The 20,445-nt window shown below is 45.1% G+C and overlaps 1 protein-coding gene across 5 annotated transcripts in view; it reads right to left on the bottom strand.

Moving 5' to 3' along the window:
- LAMA2 (laminin subunit alpha 2) overlaps positions 1-20,445 on the bottom strand; it is a 482,162-nt gene that overhangs the window by 328,338 nt on the left and 133,379 nt on the right. For all 5 annotated transcript variants that reach the window (XR_010919459.1, XM_067546727.1, XM_067546728.1 and 2 more), the window contains exons 2-3: positions 9,322-9,492; positions 4,900-5,012 (exon numbers count right to left, since the gene is read on the bottom strand). Coding sequence is in view for 4 of the 5 variants with exons in the window: in XM_067546727.1 (XP_067402828.1) it covers positions 4,900-5,012; positions 9,322-9,492 (284 nt within the window). In the remaining variant the exon portion in view is untranslated. The remainder of the gene's footprint in view (positions 1-4,899; positions 5,013-9,321; positions 9,493-20,445) is intronic.

Below are 20,445 nucleotides of genomic sequence, written 5' to 3'. Positions count from 1 at the left end.
GCATCCGTTATTAGAGTCACTGAGGGGGCCAAGTCCCAGAAGGGGACTCCCTGCAGAACCTCCCCGGGGTCCCTCCACCAGACCAGGGAGGACAATACCTGGGCGGGAACTGTGACCACCTTGTTGAGCCGGTGTCTGGCCGGCGCATAGCCTGAAGCCATCCACCCTTGGAGGGGTCTGAGCTTGAGGCGAGCCAGCCTCACCACGTAAGTACATGCCGCCATATGTCCCAACAACTGGAGGCAGTGCTTGACTGTCGTCGTGGGGGACCTGTTCAGGTCGGTGATTATGGCGGAGATGGCCTCGAACCAAGCCTGCGGGAGGGAGGCTCTGGCCTGCGTGGCATCCAAGATGGCCCCTATAAACTCTATGCGCTGCACTGGGGTGAGAGTAGACTTCTGCTCGTTGATGAGCAGCCCCAGTCTGGTGCATGTGGTGCAGGTAAGAGCCAGGCTGTTCCTCACATGGGCCCTGGACTTGCCCCGGATCAGCCAGTCGTCCAGGTAGGGGAATATCTGGACCCCTCTGCGGCGCAGGTGGGCCGCTACTACTGCCATGCATTTTGTAAACACCCTTGGCATGGACAAAAGGCCAAAGGGTAGGGCCGAAAACTGGTGGTGGCACCCAGCTACCATAAACCTTAAGAATTTTCTGTGACCTGGAAGGATAGTGATGTGAAAATACGCATCCTTCAGGTCGAGGGCGGCATACCAATCCCCTGGATCTAGGGTAGGAATGATGGAGGCCAGGGAGACCATATGGAACCTGGTGCACCTGAGAAACTTGTTCAGATGGTGGAGGTCCAGAATTGGCCTCAGGCCCCTCTTGGCTTTGGGAATCAGGAAGTACCTCGAGTAGAGTACCCTTCCTTGTTCCTGTGGAGGAACCTCCTACACAACCCCGAGCACAAGGAGGGAGTTGATCTCCTGCATGAGGAGTTGGTTGTGAAAGGGGTCCCTGAAGAGGAACTGGGTAGGGGGAAGGTTGGGTGGGAAGGACGTAAACTGCAAAGCATAGCCCCTGAGGACTATGCCAAGGACCCATTGGTCCGTAGTAACCGCCCCCCATTCGGCGTAGTGTGGCCAAAGTCTGTGGGAGAATATTTTGGGGTGATCCAGAGGGGAAGAAGAGGTGCCACCCTCGTGCATCCTGTCAAAACTTCTTATGGGGTGCACTGCCCTTGTTTGGGCCTTGCTGGAACCCCGCAGGGGGCCCCTGCCGATCGCGGCAGTTGGGCGCCCGGTAGCGATCCCGACCCCTCCTGGGTTGAGCGGGTCTGGGTGTCAGCCTTGGTGGGGGCTGCGGCTGCCTCTGGGGCTGAGGGCGGCCCTGGCGCCTCGAGGCCTGGGGGGTGTATAGCCCTAGGGATCTCCGGGTGGCTTGTGAGTCCTTTAGGGCGTGGAGCTTTTCGTCCGTCCTCTCAGAAAAGAGGCCGGTGCAGTCGAAGGGGAGGTCCTGAATCGACTGCTGGACCTCCTGAGACAGACCAGACGCTTGTAGCTAGGAGCAGGGGCGCATGGCAATGGCCGATGCTATCACCCTGCTGGCAGAATCCGCTGCATCACTGACTGACTGAAGAGCCGCCTTAGCCACCGCTACTCCCTCCTGCGACACTGTGGTGAAGCCAGTGGCCTGGTCCGGGGGCAACCCCAAGGAGAACCTCTTCAAGGAGGACCAGAGGTTCAAATTGTACCTGCCGAGGAGAGCCTGATGGTTTGCGACCCTCAGCTGAAGGGCCACTGTGGAATACATTTTACGCCCAAGAAGGTCCAGCTTTTTGCTGTCCCTGTCTTTTGGGGTATTGCCTTGGCCCCCCTGGCGATCCCGCTGGTTTACTGCATCCACTACAAGGGAACCTGGGGCGGGATGCATATAAAGGAACTCAAACCCCTCCTTGGGAACATAGTATTTGCGCTCCGCACCTTTTGAGGTGGGGGCTACTGAGGAGGGGTTTTGCCAGAGAGTCTTGGCTATCTTCAGCACCCTCTCATGAACAGGGAGGGCCAACCGAGATGGACCTGCCGTGTCAGAGACCCCAAAGAGGGGGTCCTCCTCCTCTGACAGCTCCTTAATCTCCAGGCCCAGATTGTCTGCCACTCTCCTCATGAGGTCCTCGTGGGCCCGGAAGTCAAAGAGGGGGCCTTATGGTCCCTGGCCACCGCCTCATCCGGGGAGGAGGAGGAGGATTGAGGAAGGACCCCTTTAGAAGGACCTTCCTCTGGGTCAGACCCTTTCTCCGAAGGATTGCCCTCCTGCACACCTATAGGCGGAGGTACTGGTGGGGCCGCCGAGGAATGAACTGAGGCGGTCCCTTGACCCATTTGAGCACCCCAGGGCCCCCAATATGGCCACTGCCAGGGGCCTTGTGACCATGAAGGTGCCAGCGTGGGAACCTGCTGGGTCATCTCCAGGTGTCCCCCCTTGGACCCCGAGCCACTTGAGCGGTGCTTATGGGCCCTGGAAGGGGAGCGGCTCCAGGACGATGAAGACCTCCGGTGCCGGCACCTATGATGTTGATGAGGAGAAGAGCTGCTGGAGGAGCTGTAACTGGAACGACCCCTCCGTTGAGAAGACTTGCAGCGACACTTCCCAGATCTGGATCAGGAGTGGTGGCGCCTGCGCCGTGGCGACGCTGATCGGGAGCGCAACGTGTCCCTCGGTGCCGAGGTGCTCGGTGCCGATGTGCTCGATGCCGAAGCCAACGGCGGCGCCGAGACAGGCAGCGTTGGGGATCGGTACCGAGATGGGCTCTGCCCTGGGGTGCTGGAGCCCATACTGAAGTCCCCGCTCGAGGCGGAACTGTAGCGCCTTCGCCTCGAGCGTTTTCCCCTGGACCGCCCTCGGTGCTGCGGTGCCGGGGAGCTCAACGACCCGGAGTCGGAGCTAGGAGGGGAGCCCACACTCTCTACCCTCGTTGACTGTCTGGGGGGAGACCTCGACTCCAGTCTCCTCCACCCACCGGGGCAACCCAACGCAGGTTTACCCTGAGACACCGGTCCCAGAGCCCTCGGCCGAGGGGGGGACAGAGGCGTAGGCAGGGCCATGAGGGCGCATGCTGCAGCGAAAGCCTCCGGTGTCGACGGCCCTTGAAAAGGCGCTCCCCCACCCCCAGGAGTTGGGGGAGGCTCTCTGCGAGGAGATGCCGGTGCCGGAGTACTCTCCACGGCACATGGCTGGGGCATCTCCTGCTGCACCCCCTGCTTTCCCGGTAGCAGGGGAGAGTCCATGGGAGAGGCTTCCCACTGCTTCTTCTTCTTCGGTGCCACAAGCGGTGCCGGTGCCAGCGCCAACGACGGTGCCAGTGGAGCGCTCCGCACCGACGAGACACTCGGTGCCGCAGGAGAACGCGAAGGCTCAGAGTCCGGCTGGAGCGCAGACTCCATCAGGATCGCCTTCAGCCTTGCGTCCCTTTCCTTATGGGTCCTTGGTTTGAAGGACCTGCAGATCCTGCACTTCTCCTTTCTGTGTTGTTCCCCGAGGCATCGGAGGCAACGGTCGTGAGGGTCACTCACTGGAAAGGATTTTGCACACGCGGTGCAGGCTTTAAAGCCCGTAGACCCAGGCATGGCTCAATTCTAGACCCTAAGGGCACTATCTGCTTAACTACTTACTATCGTTTAACAATAAACTAGAACTCAAACAATAACAGCTAAACACTAAGGGATGCTACTTGCATTTGCATGCAAGAGGCAGACATTCCGGTAACCGTCACAGGCGGAAAGAAGGAACTGAGGGGCCGCAGGGTCGGCAGTGCCCTATGTACTGCGGCATGAGCGCGGCACTCCAGGGGGCGCCGGAGCCGACCCTACGGAGCTAGCTAAGGGAAAAAAGTTCCGGGAATCTGTGCCTGGGGCACGCACACACCTATAATGGAATGGATATGAGCAATCACTCGAAGAGAGAAGTCATCTTAGTATATGAGACAAGTCTATAAACTACAGACATGAGAAGAGTTTGAGGGGACCTGGTGACAATATTCTATTGTTTTGGGGATAAGGTGAAAGCCTACTGGAGTATCTAGTCCATCTTTAATTTCTGTGATATTGAGTAGCAGGATGATAAGTCTAATAACATGATGCATATTTCTGGTGACAGATATTGTTATTCTGTACTTGCCTTAGCACAATACAAATAAAACCACTTCTTCTGCAGCATTCAAAATCCTTTTGCTTGCATGTCTGGCATAATCCAGGATATTTGTGAGCATCAAAGAACTCTATTCTAGAAAACTACAGCTGTCAAGCATGCCATAGAAGGAGACAGAAATGATTGGCAGAAGATCCAACATGAAACCTGAGGCTACTCCTACTGAGTCTATGCAAATGCAACAGGCCTTGTTAACTCTCCAAGTAGCCCAGGTTTAATTTAAAACCCGCTGACAGCTTGCAGAGCTTTCAGTAACGAGAAGCAATTTATTTAAGGGCCTTGTTAGCCCCAAAAAAGAATCTTTAAGTGCACCTATCCTTAGTGGAGCTGAAGATGTTCTTAGTGCTTTATTATTTTATCAGTTAAAAAATGCAGCATTTTAAACCTACTATTAAACCTTTGATAAATTTCCTCCCCCGTCAAGACCATTTTTTAATTAAACTTAATTCTAAAGATCCAAACCTACAGCTGAGACAAACATTGAACACTTCATATTTAGACAAATTCAAAATTTGTCTTAAAAACAAATAACCTGAAATCTGGTGTTTGGTTTTTTTTTTTTTAAAAAAACATACATGCATCATGCTACAATGAATAAGCTCCATTGTACATTGTCCATATAAATAACTCCGTGTCTTATAATGAAGCTGGGAGTATCTTTATGATCCAAAAGCATCACTAACAAAATAAGGAGTGGAAAATGAGCCATCAGTTATGTGAGAAAGGTTTGCAGAAACAAAGAACAAACAGTACCTGTCGAAGGTCCAATGTAATGGTAACATAATGATATTCTATCCCATTCTGGATACTGGGGCTCTGCCACCAAGTGTTCTTCCCATCAATTGCATTAGTTATTGGATGTCGTTCTGTTGGATGATTGGCAATATGTAAAAGAAAAACATGTTTAGAATGGGCAGCAGCAGTTTGCTGATAGCATTTAGTTAATACAGTATGTGAGTATTATATTGTATATAAAAGTACTTCCATGGGTTTGTTGGTGTTATGGCATAGATTACAACAGGCGCTAAAGGTAAACCATAACGCGCTACTAGGAAATTAGTATCAAAATGCCTTTTAAAAAACCCCAAATCAGTAACAGAATACAAGTTTAGACTGTCTTTTTAAGTAGTACATTAAATTCCAATAACTGATAATCTGTTTTTTCTTTACTTTTGAAGAAAGGCCTAAGTTTAATATTATACATTTGCCTTGCAGCCTCCAAGGAGGCCACAGCCACCTATGCCAGCATCTCCAGGCAGGCAGTGTGAAGTCATCAGCTGCTGTAATGAGTACAAACCAGGAATTTAGGACTTGGCAGACAGGTGAAGGAGAAAGTACTGGGTTGGTTTTGCTAGAATTTGTGTTTGGAAGCCATTTGCAATCATGCAGTATTCATGCAGAAAGAAATTCTGTTATACACAGAGCTAATCCAAGGATCATCACTGTAATATCAGGCATTTTTAAGAATCATATTTGTCCTGATGGAATATTTTAAATAGGCACAGAGTAATCTGAATAGCAAACTACTTACGCTAGGTAAAAACCATGCTAATATACAGAAAGTTCTCTGTAAAATACTCTGAACTATTTAAGCCCAGCTTATCTCTAATGTTACATTATTTAGAAAGAGGGGTCTTGTTTGCATTCTCTGCATTTGGGTAAATATTACCCAGTAATTCAAAAGAGTGTTTTTGTCTATACATATTTTGGGAGGAATTGCTCCTGCGCATGCAGGATGGTAACCTGACCACAATTCTAAAGGGTCTGATCATCTAGCCACAGAAGTCACAGATTTACCTGGCAGAACAACTACATCCATAGGAGGGGAAAATCAGAAGTTATTTAAAAAATAATGGATCTTCTTCACCCTACTGCAGTATATGAAAGGCATTATACACAGTTACAGAATGTATTATTCTTGAGGTATCAAACTCCTGATAAATGTTACCCTTTCACCTTGAATAACTTCTTAAAAATACATTACTAGATATATAAAATAGGAAGAAAAAGAAGTTACTTATCATTCTTAGATTTCTAAGGGACTAAATCATAAACTGGAGAGTTTACCGGCCTTTTATTTGTTGTTTAAGTCAACTAACCAGATTGAAAGCCTGGTTTTTGTGGTTTCTTATCACGTCAGCTGCCAGTGGAGGACAGGAATCCTGCCTCATTAATGAAAGCCAGAATGTCAGAATGTATTTAAAGAAACAATTAAAGTGTTTTGTGGGAGTGAAGAGAGGTGTCAGTCCTTAAAACAGCAAATGCCAGAAATGTATTTAAATACCAAATGATTCAGTGGCACTAGTGGGCTCTGGCATTTGCTTGTTATAACACTAGTGGTACAAATGGAGGTATTATCGGTGTGGGTAACTGGGAAATATTTGCCCAGATGTATAGTTAGACCAAAAGGAGTTGTTAAAGAAATCAGTTAGGGAGGGTAAAACAACTGTCCAGATAAGAAGCCTCCCCTCAAACATAACAGCCAGGTTTATAGCCATGAAGAGAAACTCCTTAGATCCCACTCTGGCAACAAGGCTGTTTGGCCCAGGCCAAGAAAGGAGGACTCAAAAGACACTGATATATTAAAAGACACCCCTGACAGAAAGAGAGGGGAGAAGTGGTCAGCTCAGCTGAAAGCTGAGAGGGAGAAAGCTTGCTGCAGGAAGCAGGCTATAATTTGGTCCACAAGAGAATGGAGGACATCAAGGGTCTCAAGGGGAACAAGAACGCAGTTAGGGCTTCTGATTTTAGGTTTTAACCTCCAATACAATTCTTTTTTTAAAAATCAGGGTTTATTCAATATACACCATAAAAACACCAGAAATAGTTACTTGGATCTAAAGACTTGTCTACAAGGTGGGTTAATGTGCTCTCTAGAGTGGGATTTCTAAAGCGCACTAATGTGTTGCGCATTATTTTGTCCATGCAGACCCTGCTGGTGTGCACTAAAGATTCCCTCGTGCACTTTAATGTAGTGTGTTTGAAACAGTACCAGTTACAAAAAGATTACTCATTACAGTATATACTATTACATATGTACAATATATATGGTATAAACCCCAATTCTTGGATATCTACATAAAACTCAAAAATAAATCAAAATACACCCTGAAAAATGTCACTGCACACTGCCACTATCCACAGGCTCCCAAACGAGAGCACTTGCAGGTGACACGTATATTGGGCCTGCTAAGTATCATGGTAGGCTACCTGGGGGGTAAGGGGGAGGGGCAATCCAGAGACCCACTTGGGGAGTGGATGTGCCACAGGGCCCCATACCAAAGAGCAGTGGAGGCACAGGCCTGCCACTCAAAATGCAGGAAAGTGGAAAAAAAGGTCTCAGCAGGAGCAACCAGGGACCATGACAACTGGCATCATCTTTATGTTATAAAAAAAAACCCAGAGAAAAGCCGATGCTCCAGGCATTGTCAAAGCCAACAACTCTGATCATCATTACAGCCCGTCTTAAAATGTGTGCTTGCAAAAATCATCTGTAAATTCAACTCAGGGCTCCTAGGAGACTGTGATAGAAGTTGTCTAATTGGAAATTTTTATATCAGTCTCCTCCGGTCAAACTGATATGAGATTTAGTCCTGAGAAGTGTGGTTGGGAGATGAATCAACAATTAACTATAGTCCCCATTATGAAAGTTTAATTATAATTAATTTGAAAATACTGATTAATTGCTGGCATGTTTGCCCTATTTAAAGAGAGAGAAAATAATGTTACATTTGCAAAAGGGACTGGATTGCAAAGCTGCTCCAATGACCAACCTGACTGATGGGTGAAAAGAGGAATTGCACGTAAAGTAAATCCATCCAACTGTTCCCTTTAATTTGGACTTACATGCGATTAATCAGGGAGTCTGTGTTCATTTCCTTCAACAGTAATTAAGGGGAGGCACACCAGACACACAGATTCCAAGGGGATCACTTAAAGTCCGGTTACATTACATGGTGTTCTTATTAATGAATCATCTCTGTTTAAATAAGGCACTTCACTGTGCCAGATTAACATTATGAAAATCTGAAACTGAGATGTGGCTGACTATGAAGGACCAGGCATTCTAAGACCAGACAGTTGCAGGTTAATCAGAGGAAAGACACACAGACCAACAGCACTTGTGTGTTTTTATATATAAATGAGGCAGTGCTGTCTAGTGATTAGAGCAAGGCACAGGGATGCAGCCACCAAAATCTTTTCCTAACGTTGTGTTAGGTTTGCCGTGTGAATTACCACTGATTATATATTTGTATTTTTATTAAAATACATGGCTCTTCCCAAAATGGAGGATGTGATTTTAATCATACAGGAAATTCTTCAGGAATTACCAAGGAGGATAGCCGCTAATAAAGGTAACACTGTTTACCTCTGTCACTGAAAGAGCAGATGAAAATATATAAATACTGTATTACCATACAGCTCTTTCTAGATTCTAGTGTTCCTCATATGCACTTATCTTGTTAGAAGCATAAAGCTCTCACGGTACCTGATTATGATAATTTAATGCTTGAAAACAATTTACCCTGAGGCTGGTCTTTAAAAAATAGTAATAATTTTAGCAAAGATCAATTTTAGCATTAAAACAGTGGGTTGTGTTTTTTCTGAGTCAGTGAAATTGGAATTAACATCAAACTAGGGGAGGGAAGGGGGGAGAGACAGAAATCACAGTACAGGCTTAAGCTAAATACAATTTTGGTCTTAAACTCAAATTAAAATTTTGTAAATTATTGACAAAACTCAAAATTTTCATATTTGTGTACCTAATATTAAGGACCTAATCCCATATTTAGGTACCTAAATAAAATGGCCTGATTTTCATGTCTGTCAAGCAATCACAAATCCATATGAACTCCGTGGAAGCTGCAGATACTCAGCCTCTAATTATGGATTTAATTGTTGAACATTAGCACCCAGTTTGTCCCAAATAGTTTAGCCTACTTTACAGATAGAATTTTGCAAAGCTAGCTTAGGGACGAGAAATTTGTTTTACTCAGAACAAGATCAGTTCTCCAAAGTAATCAAGCCAATGAGCTAGAGTTTATTCTTCCTCCCCTCCCCACTGCCATTCTTTTGGTCACAAAGTCCCTGAATATCAATGATCCCTAGATAAAACTCCCATAGAAATATTTTCTGAAGAGCATGTCTTTTAACGTAACAAAACTGCACACATACGATGTGGAATACTACTGTTCTGGTCACAAATACGACACTGGGGGTTTCTCGCTGGTTGCCCAGGTACATGTTCAACCAGTTTGCAATACATTTCAGCTCCTGTTTCTCCACAAGTAGCATTGGTTGTGATGATAGCATTGGCAGCAAGGTTCAGCACCGCTGGAAACAAGCCTGGAAAAAAACAACAGAAGTGAGAACTGGGTGAGTTCAGTAGCAAAAACAGAAATGTATATACCACATATTAAGACTTTTTTGCTTTATTGCCTTAAAAGACTCGATGGCAGTATATATACATTGAAGACTGCAATGCTCCTGTCAAACACTTCCCATTTTTCTATCTAGATTTCAGACATCTGATTAAAAGCCATTACTAATAGTGTCATCATGCTCACTACCCTCTAAAATATGGTTACAAAAATATCTTGGCGTTACATATATCTGAAAACATACTACTGTTGTGTTCCTTGAAGGTACAGTTATCTTCTGACTTAAGTTAGTGACTCTCCTGCTCACTTTAAAACCATGTGGTTAGTCTCTTGTCCTATTTGTACAGTCAATCATAGAATCATAGAGTTGGAAGGGACCTCAGGAGGTCATCTAGTCCAACCCCCTGCTCAAAGCAGGACTAACCTCAGCAAAATAATTGAGATTTTATTGCATTTGCAGTTTGCACACTTCTTTATAGATTACCGCCCATTTTCATTACATTTTAAAGTCTCATTATTATGCCTGTAGTATTTTTATTCAAAGCATTCAGTGATATTTATTGCTATCTACAACAGGGATAACATGCTAAAGACTGTGTAAGCACTGCAAGTGCAAATGAATCGTGAACAGCTGTAGAACCACTTGACTTACAGCCTCCATATTCCATCTTAAGGCTGTGTAATGTTAATAACATAAAAGCCAGTGATCAGTTGGCCACAACATGTAGACTGGCACTCTGCTTTGAGTGCAGCAACCAGCTTAGTCAAATGAGAGCCCACTGTAGGAGAAGAATTCCAGCACATGATCTATTGTCAGATAGCAGCCGAAAAAGACTACGGCATGCCTGTCTCTTTCTTACTTTTATAAACATATATTCATATTATGTTGTACACATGCACACACTATTATTATTTATACACACATTTAATATACGTACAGGTATGTTGTGTGTTAAATTTACACACAAACTACTTTGAAACCTACTTACGAAAATGATATGTAAGAGCTAGGTATTCATTATTTTTTATTATTAATTATTATTCTATGTGCCAGAGCCTGCATAATCATCATGTAGGACCAGACTTTGCCTTCAATTGCACAGATGCAACACTGTTAACTTCAGAGCAACTCAGGGCAAAAGCTGACCCACAGTTTTACACATTATCAGCATAAACACAGACAACTATTGTTAGATGTTTCATTACAGAGACACTTAAGGTCCCAGTGCTTCAGAGAGAAGGAAACTTGTCACTTTCAATCCCCTGCTGGCTCACAAGAATAGAGCTGACAGGAAGAGCACAGAAGTTGCACAAAATGCACACGTGCTTCTGCCACATACCCAGCACTTGGAGTTTGTTGCTAGTGAGTCATCGAGCTTGGGAGATCGGATTTTATCACAGCTGATAAACACATATCTGAACACTGTTTTACACAACCAGCCCTTCTTTTGAAAGGATGTTGGTTATTTTTTCGTTTAGTTTGACATTTTAGAACAGGAAGTGTAATTTTTATGGGGCATATCACAGGTTGTCTCTCTTGACCAAAGCCGGTTAGCCTCAGGTGTTCATCTCAAGTGAGGCCATTTTTTGAGCCAAAATGATAGTAATCTTTCCTACTGTTTGGGCTGCGCTTGTGCAATTGAATATTAAATTCCCTGTTATGCTTTTGGACTACTGAGAAGCAACGAATACATTTTTCTAAGGGTGCACCTTCAGTGACCCCCAGTTTGCATTTTCAATTATGGATCCAGAAGACATTGCCTAATCCCAACGAACAGCATCCAGAATTCATGTACTGTAATTTACTTATACACTCTTTGGACAAAATAGGAATCGGCTTTTAAAGCTAGATATGGTTATCCTACTGCTTGTTGTGCTGTTGTGTGGAGTAAGGCGAATGGAGTCTTCATGGCTTAGTTTGGACCACCCCAACATGGCTGAGAGTGGCATGACTCCATGCTTGCACCACCAATCATGTTAGCCTTCTCAAAAGGAGCTGGAAGAGGTAGGACTGGATTTCTATCCACCACAGTCTCCAGGAAAGGAGCAGGAAGAAGCTAACACCATTAGCTGTAGCTCCTCTCAGCCATGTTGAGTTGGCTCAAACTAAGGGGTGAGTCTTTTCTCTTGCCCCAGTCAGCAGGGTTTTCCAGGCACACAACAGAGTTCACACTGCAGCCTTTCACAAGACAGCAGACCTGCTGCTGGAGTAGCAAGTTCTCCCCACAAGCCACTGACAAAATTCGAACTCACACTGCAACAACGCCCCTCCGCAGCCACTCCCTCCCAAAGTACTACTGTGCTTTCCATATGCAGCCTACTTGTAAGTATGCTGGAAGCAGGGAGCCTTGCCATTTAGACTGACTCATAGTGCCCAGGACGAACAATACTTTTCCGATGCAAGCATGCAATTCTAGTGGCTCAGAAATGGAAAGCATTGGTTGGCTTAAGTCTTGTAAACAGGGCTTTTGAATGTGAAATGGAGATTTAAAACACATTTGTGGTACTAACACAGACTGTTTACACTTTCCAAAAGGTCCACATCACACCCTCTCTTCAGAGCCAGTGAGAAGAGAGTCCTAGATATTGAGGCTCACTTTATAGAATTTCCTTCAAATTGTCTCTCAAGAGAAAACTCACACAGCGAGCTCCAATAAAAAGAAAGGAAAATCTGGGAATCTGCATGTAAAGGAAATTGACCTCAAGACCTTTGTGTTTAGGAACAACCCTTCGATGCTACTCTGTCAGCCTGATTCTTCACTGCCTGGCTCCTTAGCTAGTCATTTGCAACTGTTCAAAGAGGGTTTAACATACTACTAAATAATAATGAAAATGTTTTATACCCACTTTGCATAGTGTATGTAAAACTACCAAGTGTGGTGCAAAGTATTAGAGAATCAGGCCCTGTAGGTCTACACTCATCTCTGTCAGCCTGGTTCTCTCAACACCCAGGCTGGCAATGGACATCTTAAACATGCCTCCCTCCCAACCCTGGCAGAGAACAGTTTCACCCTGAAAAACCTGCCAAATTCTTGACAGTTAGGCTCAGGGGCATGAGAGGAAGGAAGATTTGTAGTTAAGCCACTGGCCTCAGACTCAAGAGATTTGGGTTCAGTTGGCTCTGCAACAGCCTCTGTGTGACTTTGGGCAAGTCACTTAGTCTCTCTGTGACACACTTCCCCATCTGTAAAACAGGGATGACTAGGGGGTCACACACATCGTTACTTCTGCAGGCTGAGCTCACTGCACACACCCTGGACTCCTTGCACCCCTCCATTCCCTGCCCCATAAGCTCCCTGTGTGCCACCCTCCCATCCTCTTCTATGTCAGGGACTCCCTGCAATGCCTTCATGCAAAGGGCTTGGTGTGGCCCCCAATTCGCCTTTCCACCCTGTACCAAGGTTCCCCATTCTCCCTCCACAAGAGGTTCCGTGTGCCCCCCATTTTCCCCACTGACAGGGGTTCTGTGTGCACACCTCTCCCCCATAGCCAGATCCCTATTCTCTCTTTGCACTACTTCTGTGAGGGTCTCCCATACACAGTAGAGAAATACAAATAATAATAATTTCCTCTTCCCCTTATAACAGGGGCTCTGTGCCCTCCCCACCCAACTCCCTCTCTCAGCAGGATCTCCCATTCTCCAGCCCCCTGCCTTGAGCTCCATGTGTTCACCCCATTCCAACCTCTCTCTCTCTCTCTCTCTCACACACACACACACACACACACACACACACCACTCTTATTCTCCTTCTTTCTTTCCATTTTCAGTCTGTCAACATTTTAAAACTCTCTTGGAAGGATGGACAGAGCTGAGACAGAGCTGTATAGACAATTACAAACCTTGCTGAAGCTGATGTGTCTGCTAGCCTTATCCCAGGGGCTATAAGTATCCCCTAATTTCCCCCTCTGGTTTTCCAATGTTCACAAATTGTAAAGTTCTGCACATTGATGCCTAGAACATTCCCCAAGTTTTTGGAATTGATTAGCTGCAACAGAATTTATCATGTTACATCCAGACATAGAAATGCCATCAAGTTGAGTCTAAGACCTCACAAATTTGGTCAATAATCTTTCCCACCTCTTCTCTCCACCCCCACCTCCTTGTATATCTTGTCTAGATAGTCTGTCTTGACTGCAAGCTTTTCAGAACAACGTCTGTTTCTCACTATTTGTTTATACAGTGTCTCGCACAATGGGGCCCTACTTTTGTTTGGAGTCTCTAGGTGCTACCATAATACTATTGTCTCTAATATTATTGTGTCATAATGTCACAGAGTGACTGCTATCCATCTTATTCACTCACATTACAATGTGCCAGCACATTAAGGGAGCCCTGAGCATACTAGCTGCTGCTCTGAATCCTCAGCAGGTTCTCCAAGAGAAGAGAAATTTGCTGCAAAGACACCGCTCTCCCCCATCCACTACCTTCCTCATTTTATTTTTTAGTTGCTGCTCTCTGTGCCTCACTGCAGAAGGAAACATAAGGACCTAGATTTCAAATGTTTCTCCTTTATGTACTTTGACTTTCTCAGCACCCTAAGACTGACTTGTGAAATTCACCCTAATGAGTATCAATGGAACGGCTGTCTTGGCACTATCTAATTGCCTACTTATCTTGGAGATCATCTTTCCCCACAATGCCACAGTTGAGATCAGCACAGACACCTGATCTGGAGCTTCACTCATAAAAGGAGAAAGAGGGTAGTTCATGCAGGATATTCTCTGTAAGGATCCCTCCTCTCACCTGTTCAGCTCACTCCCAAGTGGTCCAAAATAGTCTGAACTGGTTGGCCTTCAGGGCACTCTGTAAAGCCCCATTGCCTTTCCTATCTGTGAGGGACTGGGAAGATTCTGGTGGGAAATCAAAGATATTAACTATATCTTCAGATGTTGGATGATTATATGTTAATTATTAGGTACAAGGTGGTGATGGCAGTGGTGGTCCGTGGAGCAGTCTACTAGTATAACTATTTTTTTAAACATGTCAAGCTGCACCTCTTGAAATCTGCTTTTTACCAATATGGATACGAATCCAAATCAATACAAAAATACCTTTCACATTCTTTTTCTAACCACTCCAACATATGCTACTTTGAAATTTAAAACATATTTTTTGGTTTTATTTTGTTTTTCACATAACCAGTTCATTGCAAATAATTGCAGTCACACCAGTCCTCTAGACATTGCATTTAATTTGGCAGATGGCATATGGAGATTCATGCATGAAGCCTTATATTCAGTACCAAGAAACACTTGATTGTACTACATATGTACATATATTTAAAATGTAGATTGCGGTAGCACCTAGATCATAATCAAATCAGCACCTGATTTTGCTAGGAGCTGTACAAACATACAGAAAATGGCAGTCCCTGCCCCAAAGAGCTTACCAACATACATACATATAACAATTATTTATTTTCATTAATATTTGATAAAGCACCAAAGGCACACTATGTTTTGTAATTTTATTTTTAAAGTACCAGAAAGATACTGTGTTACCATTTTTTTTCATAAAGAAAGCTTCGCTGAGACCAGTGTCCCCATGGTTTCTTTTATCACACCACTATTGAGCACAGTATACTTCCTCCAATCTTTTTCTCAAAACATCTCTTGTCTCTTCAAAGGAGCAAAGAAAACAGTCTGCTTAAATGCATCTAACTTTTCAAACCAGTCTTCCTCATCTGCAGAGTACTTTGAAATGTTCGTGCAAGCAGAGCTGTTTGCCACTGAATTTATACTGAAAAGACAAAAGAGAACATGCCAATTTAAGATGTTCTAAGTAGTGTCAGTCAGAAAAAAAAAGATACTTGTCTATTGTAGTACTAAGCTATGCTAGTGTGTGGGAACACAGTGGGTAGAAAAAAAACTGGGACAAAACAAAACAAAATGTTGCAAAGAATGGTTTCCAGCTGTGCACCATGGGGAGTAACTTAATACACTCGATCCACAATGTAGATGAAGAGTTTTATACAACTGGAAAACAAGTCCAATTTTAAAAAAATAACTGTCCAGACACAACAGTGCTTACAGACTGGAAAAAAAAAAAAGACATATGCCTATAAATCCATAAAGACATAAACCCATATGCCCAGCAGCAAACAAAATCAGAGAGCACATACTGTAGTTGCAGTTCATGTTGGCTGACCTGACCAATAGTTCATATAGTATTAAATAATCCCGTTCTCTTTTCTCCCTAAAAAGCAAATGGAAAATTGCAAGCGAGTTGTTTTGTTTCCTTTTAAATCCCAAGCAAATTTCTCTCTTTGTACTGTGGAACTATACTTTTTCTTTAAAAAGTATTTTCATCTTCAAGTCAAAAGACATAGCATGAAACTCAAAATAACAGAAGTTTGCTAGCACTAAAGAAGTCTGTTGACAATGCTTATAACTAATGAAGGCATCTGGAAAAGGAAATATTGATTAGCTAGTGAAAATTTCTAGTGCATTTCTATGGCCCCTGACATCCAAGTATCTCAAAAGGACTTTACAAACTTTATTGGTTTAGCCACACAACACCTCAATTACCCCAATTTTACAGATTGGACTTAGTCACGAGTGACACTGGGTCACACAAATACTTGATCACATAGGAAGTCTACCACAAAGCTAAGAAGAGAACTCAGTTTTCCTCTCCCAGACCTGTAGCAGCAGATTGGTTTACAGAGCATAAAAGGCAAAACAGATAATGGATGAAACCTCGACCCCCACTGTAGTCAATGACAGAACATTCAATGAGATCAACAGAGCCAGGACTTCACTCAGTAACCCATCTGTGATGGGGTATTCACCCCCATCATCCTTGAAGCGGTTAAAGTGGCCCATAAGAAGCTAATTCACTTTCACACTTGCACCTGAAGGGAGGCCCTGCAATGTATAAATACTAATTCTCAATGGAGCGTAGCGGTTCATGTACTCTGTGGCAAGGTAGTCTGGTGCTAAGATAGGAAAGACCACCACAGTTAGGGAACCCCATCAAGGCAAACCCATCCACGACGTCCTGCACATTACCAAAACTCACTACCCTTCTTACCAGAAGTCTGTTAATGGCCCTGCACACTTGTAATGCAGCAGCTGACCACTTGTTTCTCCACTGTCAGAGCAGGTCTCAAGTTAGTATTTCTAGGCTTCAGGGCTGGGGACAGCTCTTCACAAAGTTTCAGGAAAGTGCCTAACGCATCTGTAAGTTCTGCAGCCACTGCTTGTCATCCCAGACCTTTAGAACAATGCAATCCCACCAGTCAGTGCTTGTTTCCCTGGACCAGAAACGGTGCTTCACTGAGTTCAGCAGCTGTGTGACAGTGAGCAGCAACCGGAAATTGTTTTGTTCCATGGCTTGCTGCAGGGCAGTTTGAGTCGCATCGCAATTTTCCACACTGCGGCTTCAGTCTCGGCCTTGGAAATACTGCAGGATAAGTCGCAAGGTGTTTCTGATGATCACAACAACAGTGCCGAGCGAAGCGGGCTCCATGCTTCTTGGGCAATGGCATAGGCGCGGCTGAGCCACGGTTTCAAAAAATGGCGCAAAAAATGTTATTTTGTTTGCTGTTGACATCAGGGGAGGGAGGACATTACATCATGCAAGTCCGAAGACCTTCCCAAAAGCCCCTGCAGCTAGTTGCACTGTGGGATAGCTACACACAGTGCACTGCTCTGTCCATTGATACAAGCGCGGCTGGTGGGGACGAACTCCCCCGACGCAATGAGCATGGTGTGATCACGCCCACTCACTTCATTAGATCGGCGGGTGAATGTCAACTGAAATTAATTCGACTTTACTTCACAGTGTAGATATACCCTAATTCAGGGATCCTAGCCTGGAAGAAGGATCAACCCCTGGGGAGTTGTGAAAGAAAGGAAGTCTGAGAAGGCAAGGTAGGAAGCAGCCCAGGGAAACAACAACAAGGAGGGGCACTGCGTAGACTGTGGCTACTGGTTATAGATATCTGGACTGGAACCCAGTGTGGAGGAAGGGCCTGGGTTCCCTTCCCAGCCATTGGGAAGTTGTGCAGACTGATGGAGGTGCCATCTGGACAGCTGATCTGGTGAGATTTTGACATATTAGAAGGGGGGAAAGCCATACAGTGACCTAGTCGGAGCTGAAACATAAACAGGGAGCACCATGAATTATGAGAAAAGAGACTACTGCAGTGATGGAATGACCATCAGCAGAGGAGGCCTGTGATGGAGTATACCTGCCCCACACTGGGCCTGAGGCGGTTAACCCTATGTTACAGACTGAGGAAGCCACACTCCCTCTGCCCTGCTGGGCATGCTCCAACCGGAACCAGAGTATAAGAGGGAGCAGCTCAGCACAGTCTGGGCAGACCTCTGACAAGGGAAGACGTGTGTGGCTGGTTCCTGCTGAAAGTGTGTTGGAGCCACCAGACGCTGACGCCAGCCAGGTTGGTGCCTCTACCAGACCCGAGCTGACTGCCGAGGCCAACAGAGGCGAGATGGAAGGAAGGGTAGGAAGCAGCCCAGGGAACGAGACTATAGTATCGGGTGACCAATACAGATTGTAGGAACATCAGTTCCCTAGGGCATGGACTGGGACCTGATGGAGAAGAGTGGGCCTGGGTCCTCCTACCCCAGCTGCCACACCACCAGGGCAGCCAATGCCCAGAGGGGCAAACTTAGCCACTGCATAGACTTGGGCCACTAGGCGATGCTGCCCTGAACCTAAGGGTGGCCCTATTGATGCTGGCCATTGGGCCATACTACCCAGAACCTCAGGGCCCCTGCACAGACTTAGGCCAATAGGCCATGGGACAGCCCCACTGGCTCTGGCCATTACATCATACCACTCTTGGAGGAAGAGTGGTTATTTGGACTTGGCCACGGGGCCATAACACCCTAAGGAGTGACAGGGTATACCTGCCCCATGATAGGGCCCTATAGGCGGAAAGCTGCTATCCCACACCTGGTCAGGAGGAGGCACTCATGTGATGAGTGAATCCTATTACACCATCGCTTTACCCATATAGAAAGCTGTATCCTGTCCTGCCCCATGCAGGGAGCAATAAAAGCAATAGAACTTCCTGATATGACTGGGACTTAGATTTTAAAGGTCAAAAAACTCCCTAGGAATTCTGCACTCACAAACCATCGAGACAGTGGAAGAATATTCTCAACAGCATGTTTAGAGCTCAATTAGAACACCTACTTGGCTTTCTTTGGGGGTTCAATACAATATTTATATACCAAAGACCCTACAGCTTGGAACAGAATGAGTAGTAGTTTCAGGCTATGATTTTAAAGGGAGATTAAGGGTACTTCCACATAACCTGTGGCAATGAGCCTTACAGCTTGGGTCAACAAACTCAGACTTGCAGAGCTTGTGCGAGTGTGCTAAAAATAGCTGTGTAGACAACGCTTTGAAGTTGTGGCTCAGGCTGGAGCTCAGGATCTGAAGCCCATGGAAGGGGGTGGGCTTGAGAGCCCAAACTCCAGCTCAAGCCACGAATTCAAAGCGTTGTCTAAACAGCTTTTTTTGAGCTCCAGGGTGAGCCCCACTAACTAAATGTGCTTACCTGGACTTGGAGGCTCATTGCCATGGGCTGTGTAGACCAGTGTTTCTCAATTAAATTTGGCCACGGAATCCTTTTGAACTCGATAAATAATTGTGGAACCCCCCAAACTCTTAACAGTATTTTTACATATGGGGCCAAAAAAATGTTGAAATAAGAAAATTATATACCAGCATTTCTCAATTATTCTCATAAGATACCCTCTGCTGAAAAATCCAGGACATCTTCCCTTTTTCGGCGGTGCGGAGAACAGCTGCTCTCGGTGGCGCCATGTCACTTTCTCGCGGAACCCTAACAGTGTTCCCGCGGAACCCCAGGGTTCCACGGAACACCAATTGAGAAACACTGGTGTAGACATATCTGAGAGAGTGAGGTACTCAGATCCTATTAACTTTCCAGTTCCCTTAGGCACCTTTGAAAATCTCTTCCTATATGCATAGAAATGTTGTAGAAATTAAATACTTAATGAAAAATGCACTTTATAGAGCCACCAAAAGAGTATCTGAAGAAAACAGCAGCATGTATAAAGCTATTTATTTTTGCTAATCAGACAACCCCATGACATTCTTTGAAGCCCATGGGAGAGTAATATCATGGTTCTGATCAAGCCAGCTAAGCTGAATGAAGAGAAGTTGAAAGGATCGCTGAGAGACCATATCGATCTATGTAGGACACGCTGATGAAATCCCAAAACTTATGTCCGTCTCCTATTCTAATCTAGCGTGCATCAGTTTACACCTTCTCTGTATTGCATGATATGGTTAAAAAGGCTCCAGGCTATGTGTAGTTGCCATGACTGAGTTTTCTGGATATCCTTTACATGCTAATTATCCATGAGAAGCTCCATGGTTTTCCCAAATGGCTAAACGAGGCCTGTCTGAATTCTATTCCAACACTACAAAACAAAATAACTGATATGGTGCAATGACAATGAATAAGAATAAAAACTTGAAAGAGGAGTCTGTCAACAGCGAAAAAGCCACAGACAGAACTGCTCTCTGGCAAAGCCTAAAGCCTACAATCAAAATGTTGTTCTTTAAATATACACATTTCCCCTTTTAGAGGCATTTCATTTTCCACATGAACAGCACATTTTGTTATGTCTAGAGATACTCCTCACTTTTCTTGACAAAGCTTTTTTTTATGCATGGGAAAACACTATTATGTGCCTGCCCTCTTGGATGCGGAAAGATATCAAACACCAAGCTTCATACTTCACTTGTGCAGCCTTGACATTATCATCAGAACTCTCATCCACCTAGGGAAATTTGCTGTGGAACCAGAATTAGAGCCACTGTGGCACCTGGCTTCCAAATCCTTGTGAGTTACCCAGTGTGATCTGAAGTCTCCCTTTTTTCAGTGCAAATGGGAGTGAAGGGAACATGTGA

The sequence above is a fragment of the Emydura macquarii genome, unplaced genomic scaffold (assembly GCF_026122565.2).
Source record: "Emydura macquarii macquarii isolate MOO-44397 ecotype Brisbane River unplaced genomic scaffold, CSIRO-AGI_Emac_v2 contig_1146, whole genome shotgun sequence".
Classification (NCBI taxonomy): Eukaryota; Metazoa; Chordata; order Testudines; family Chelidae; genus Emydura; species Emydura macquarii.
Note: the sequence above shows the minus strand (reverse complement) of the source record. Positions and strands in the feature narration are given on the sequence as shown.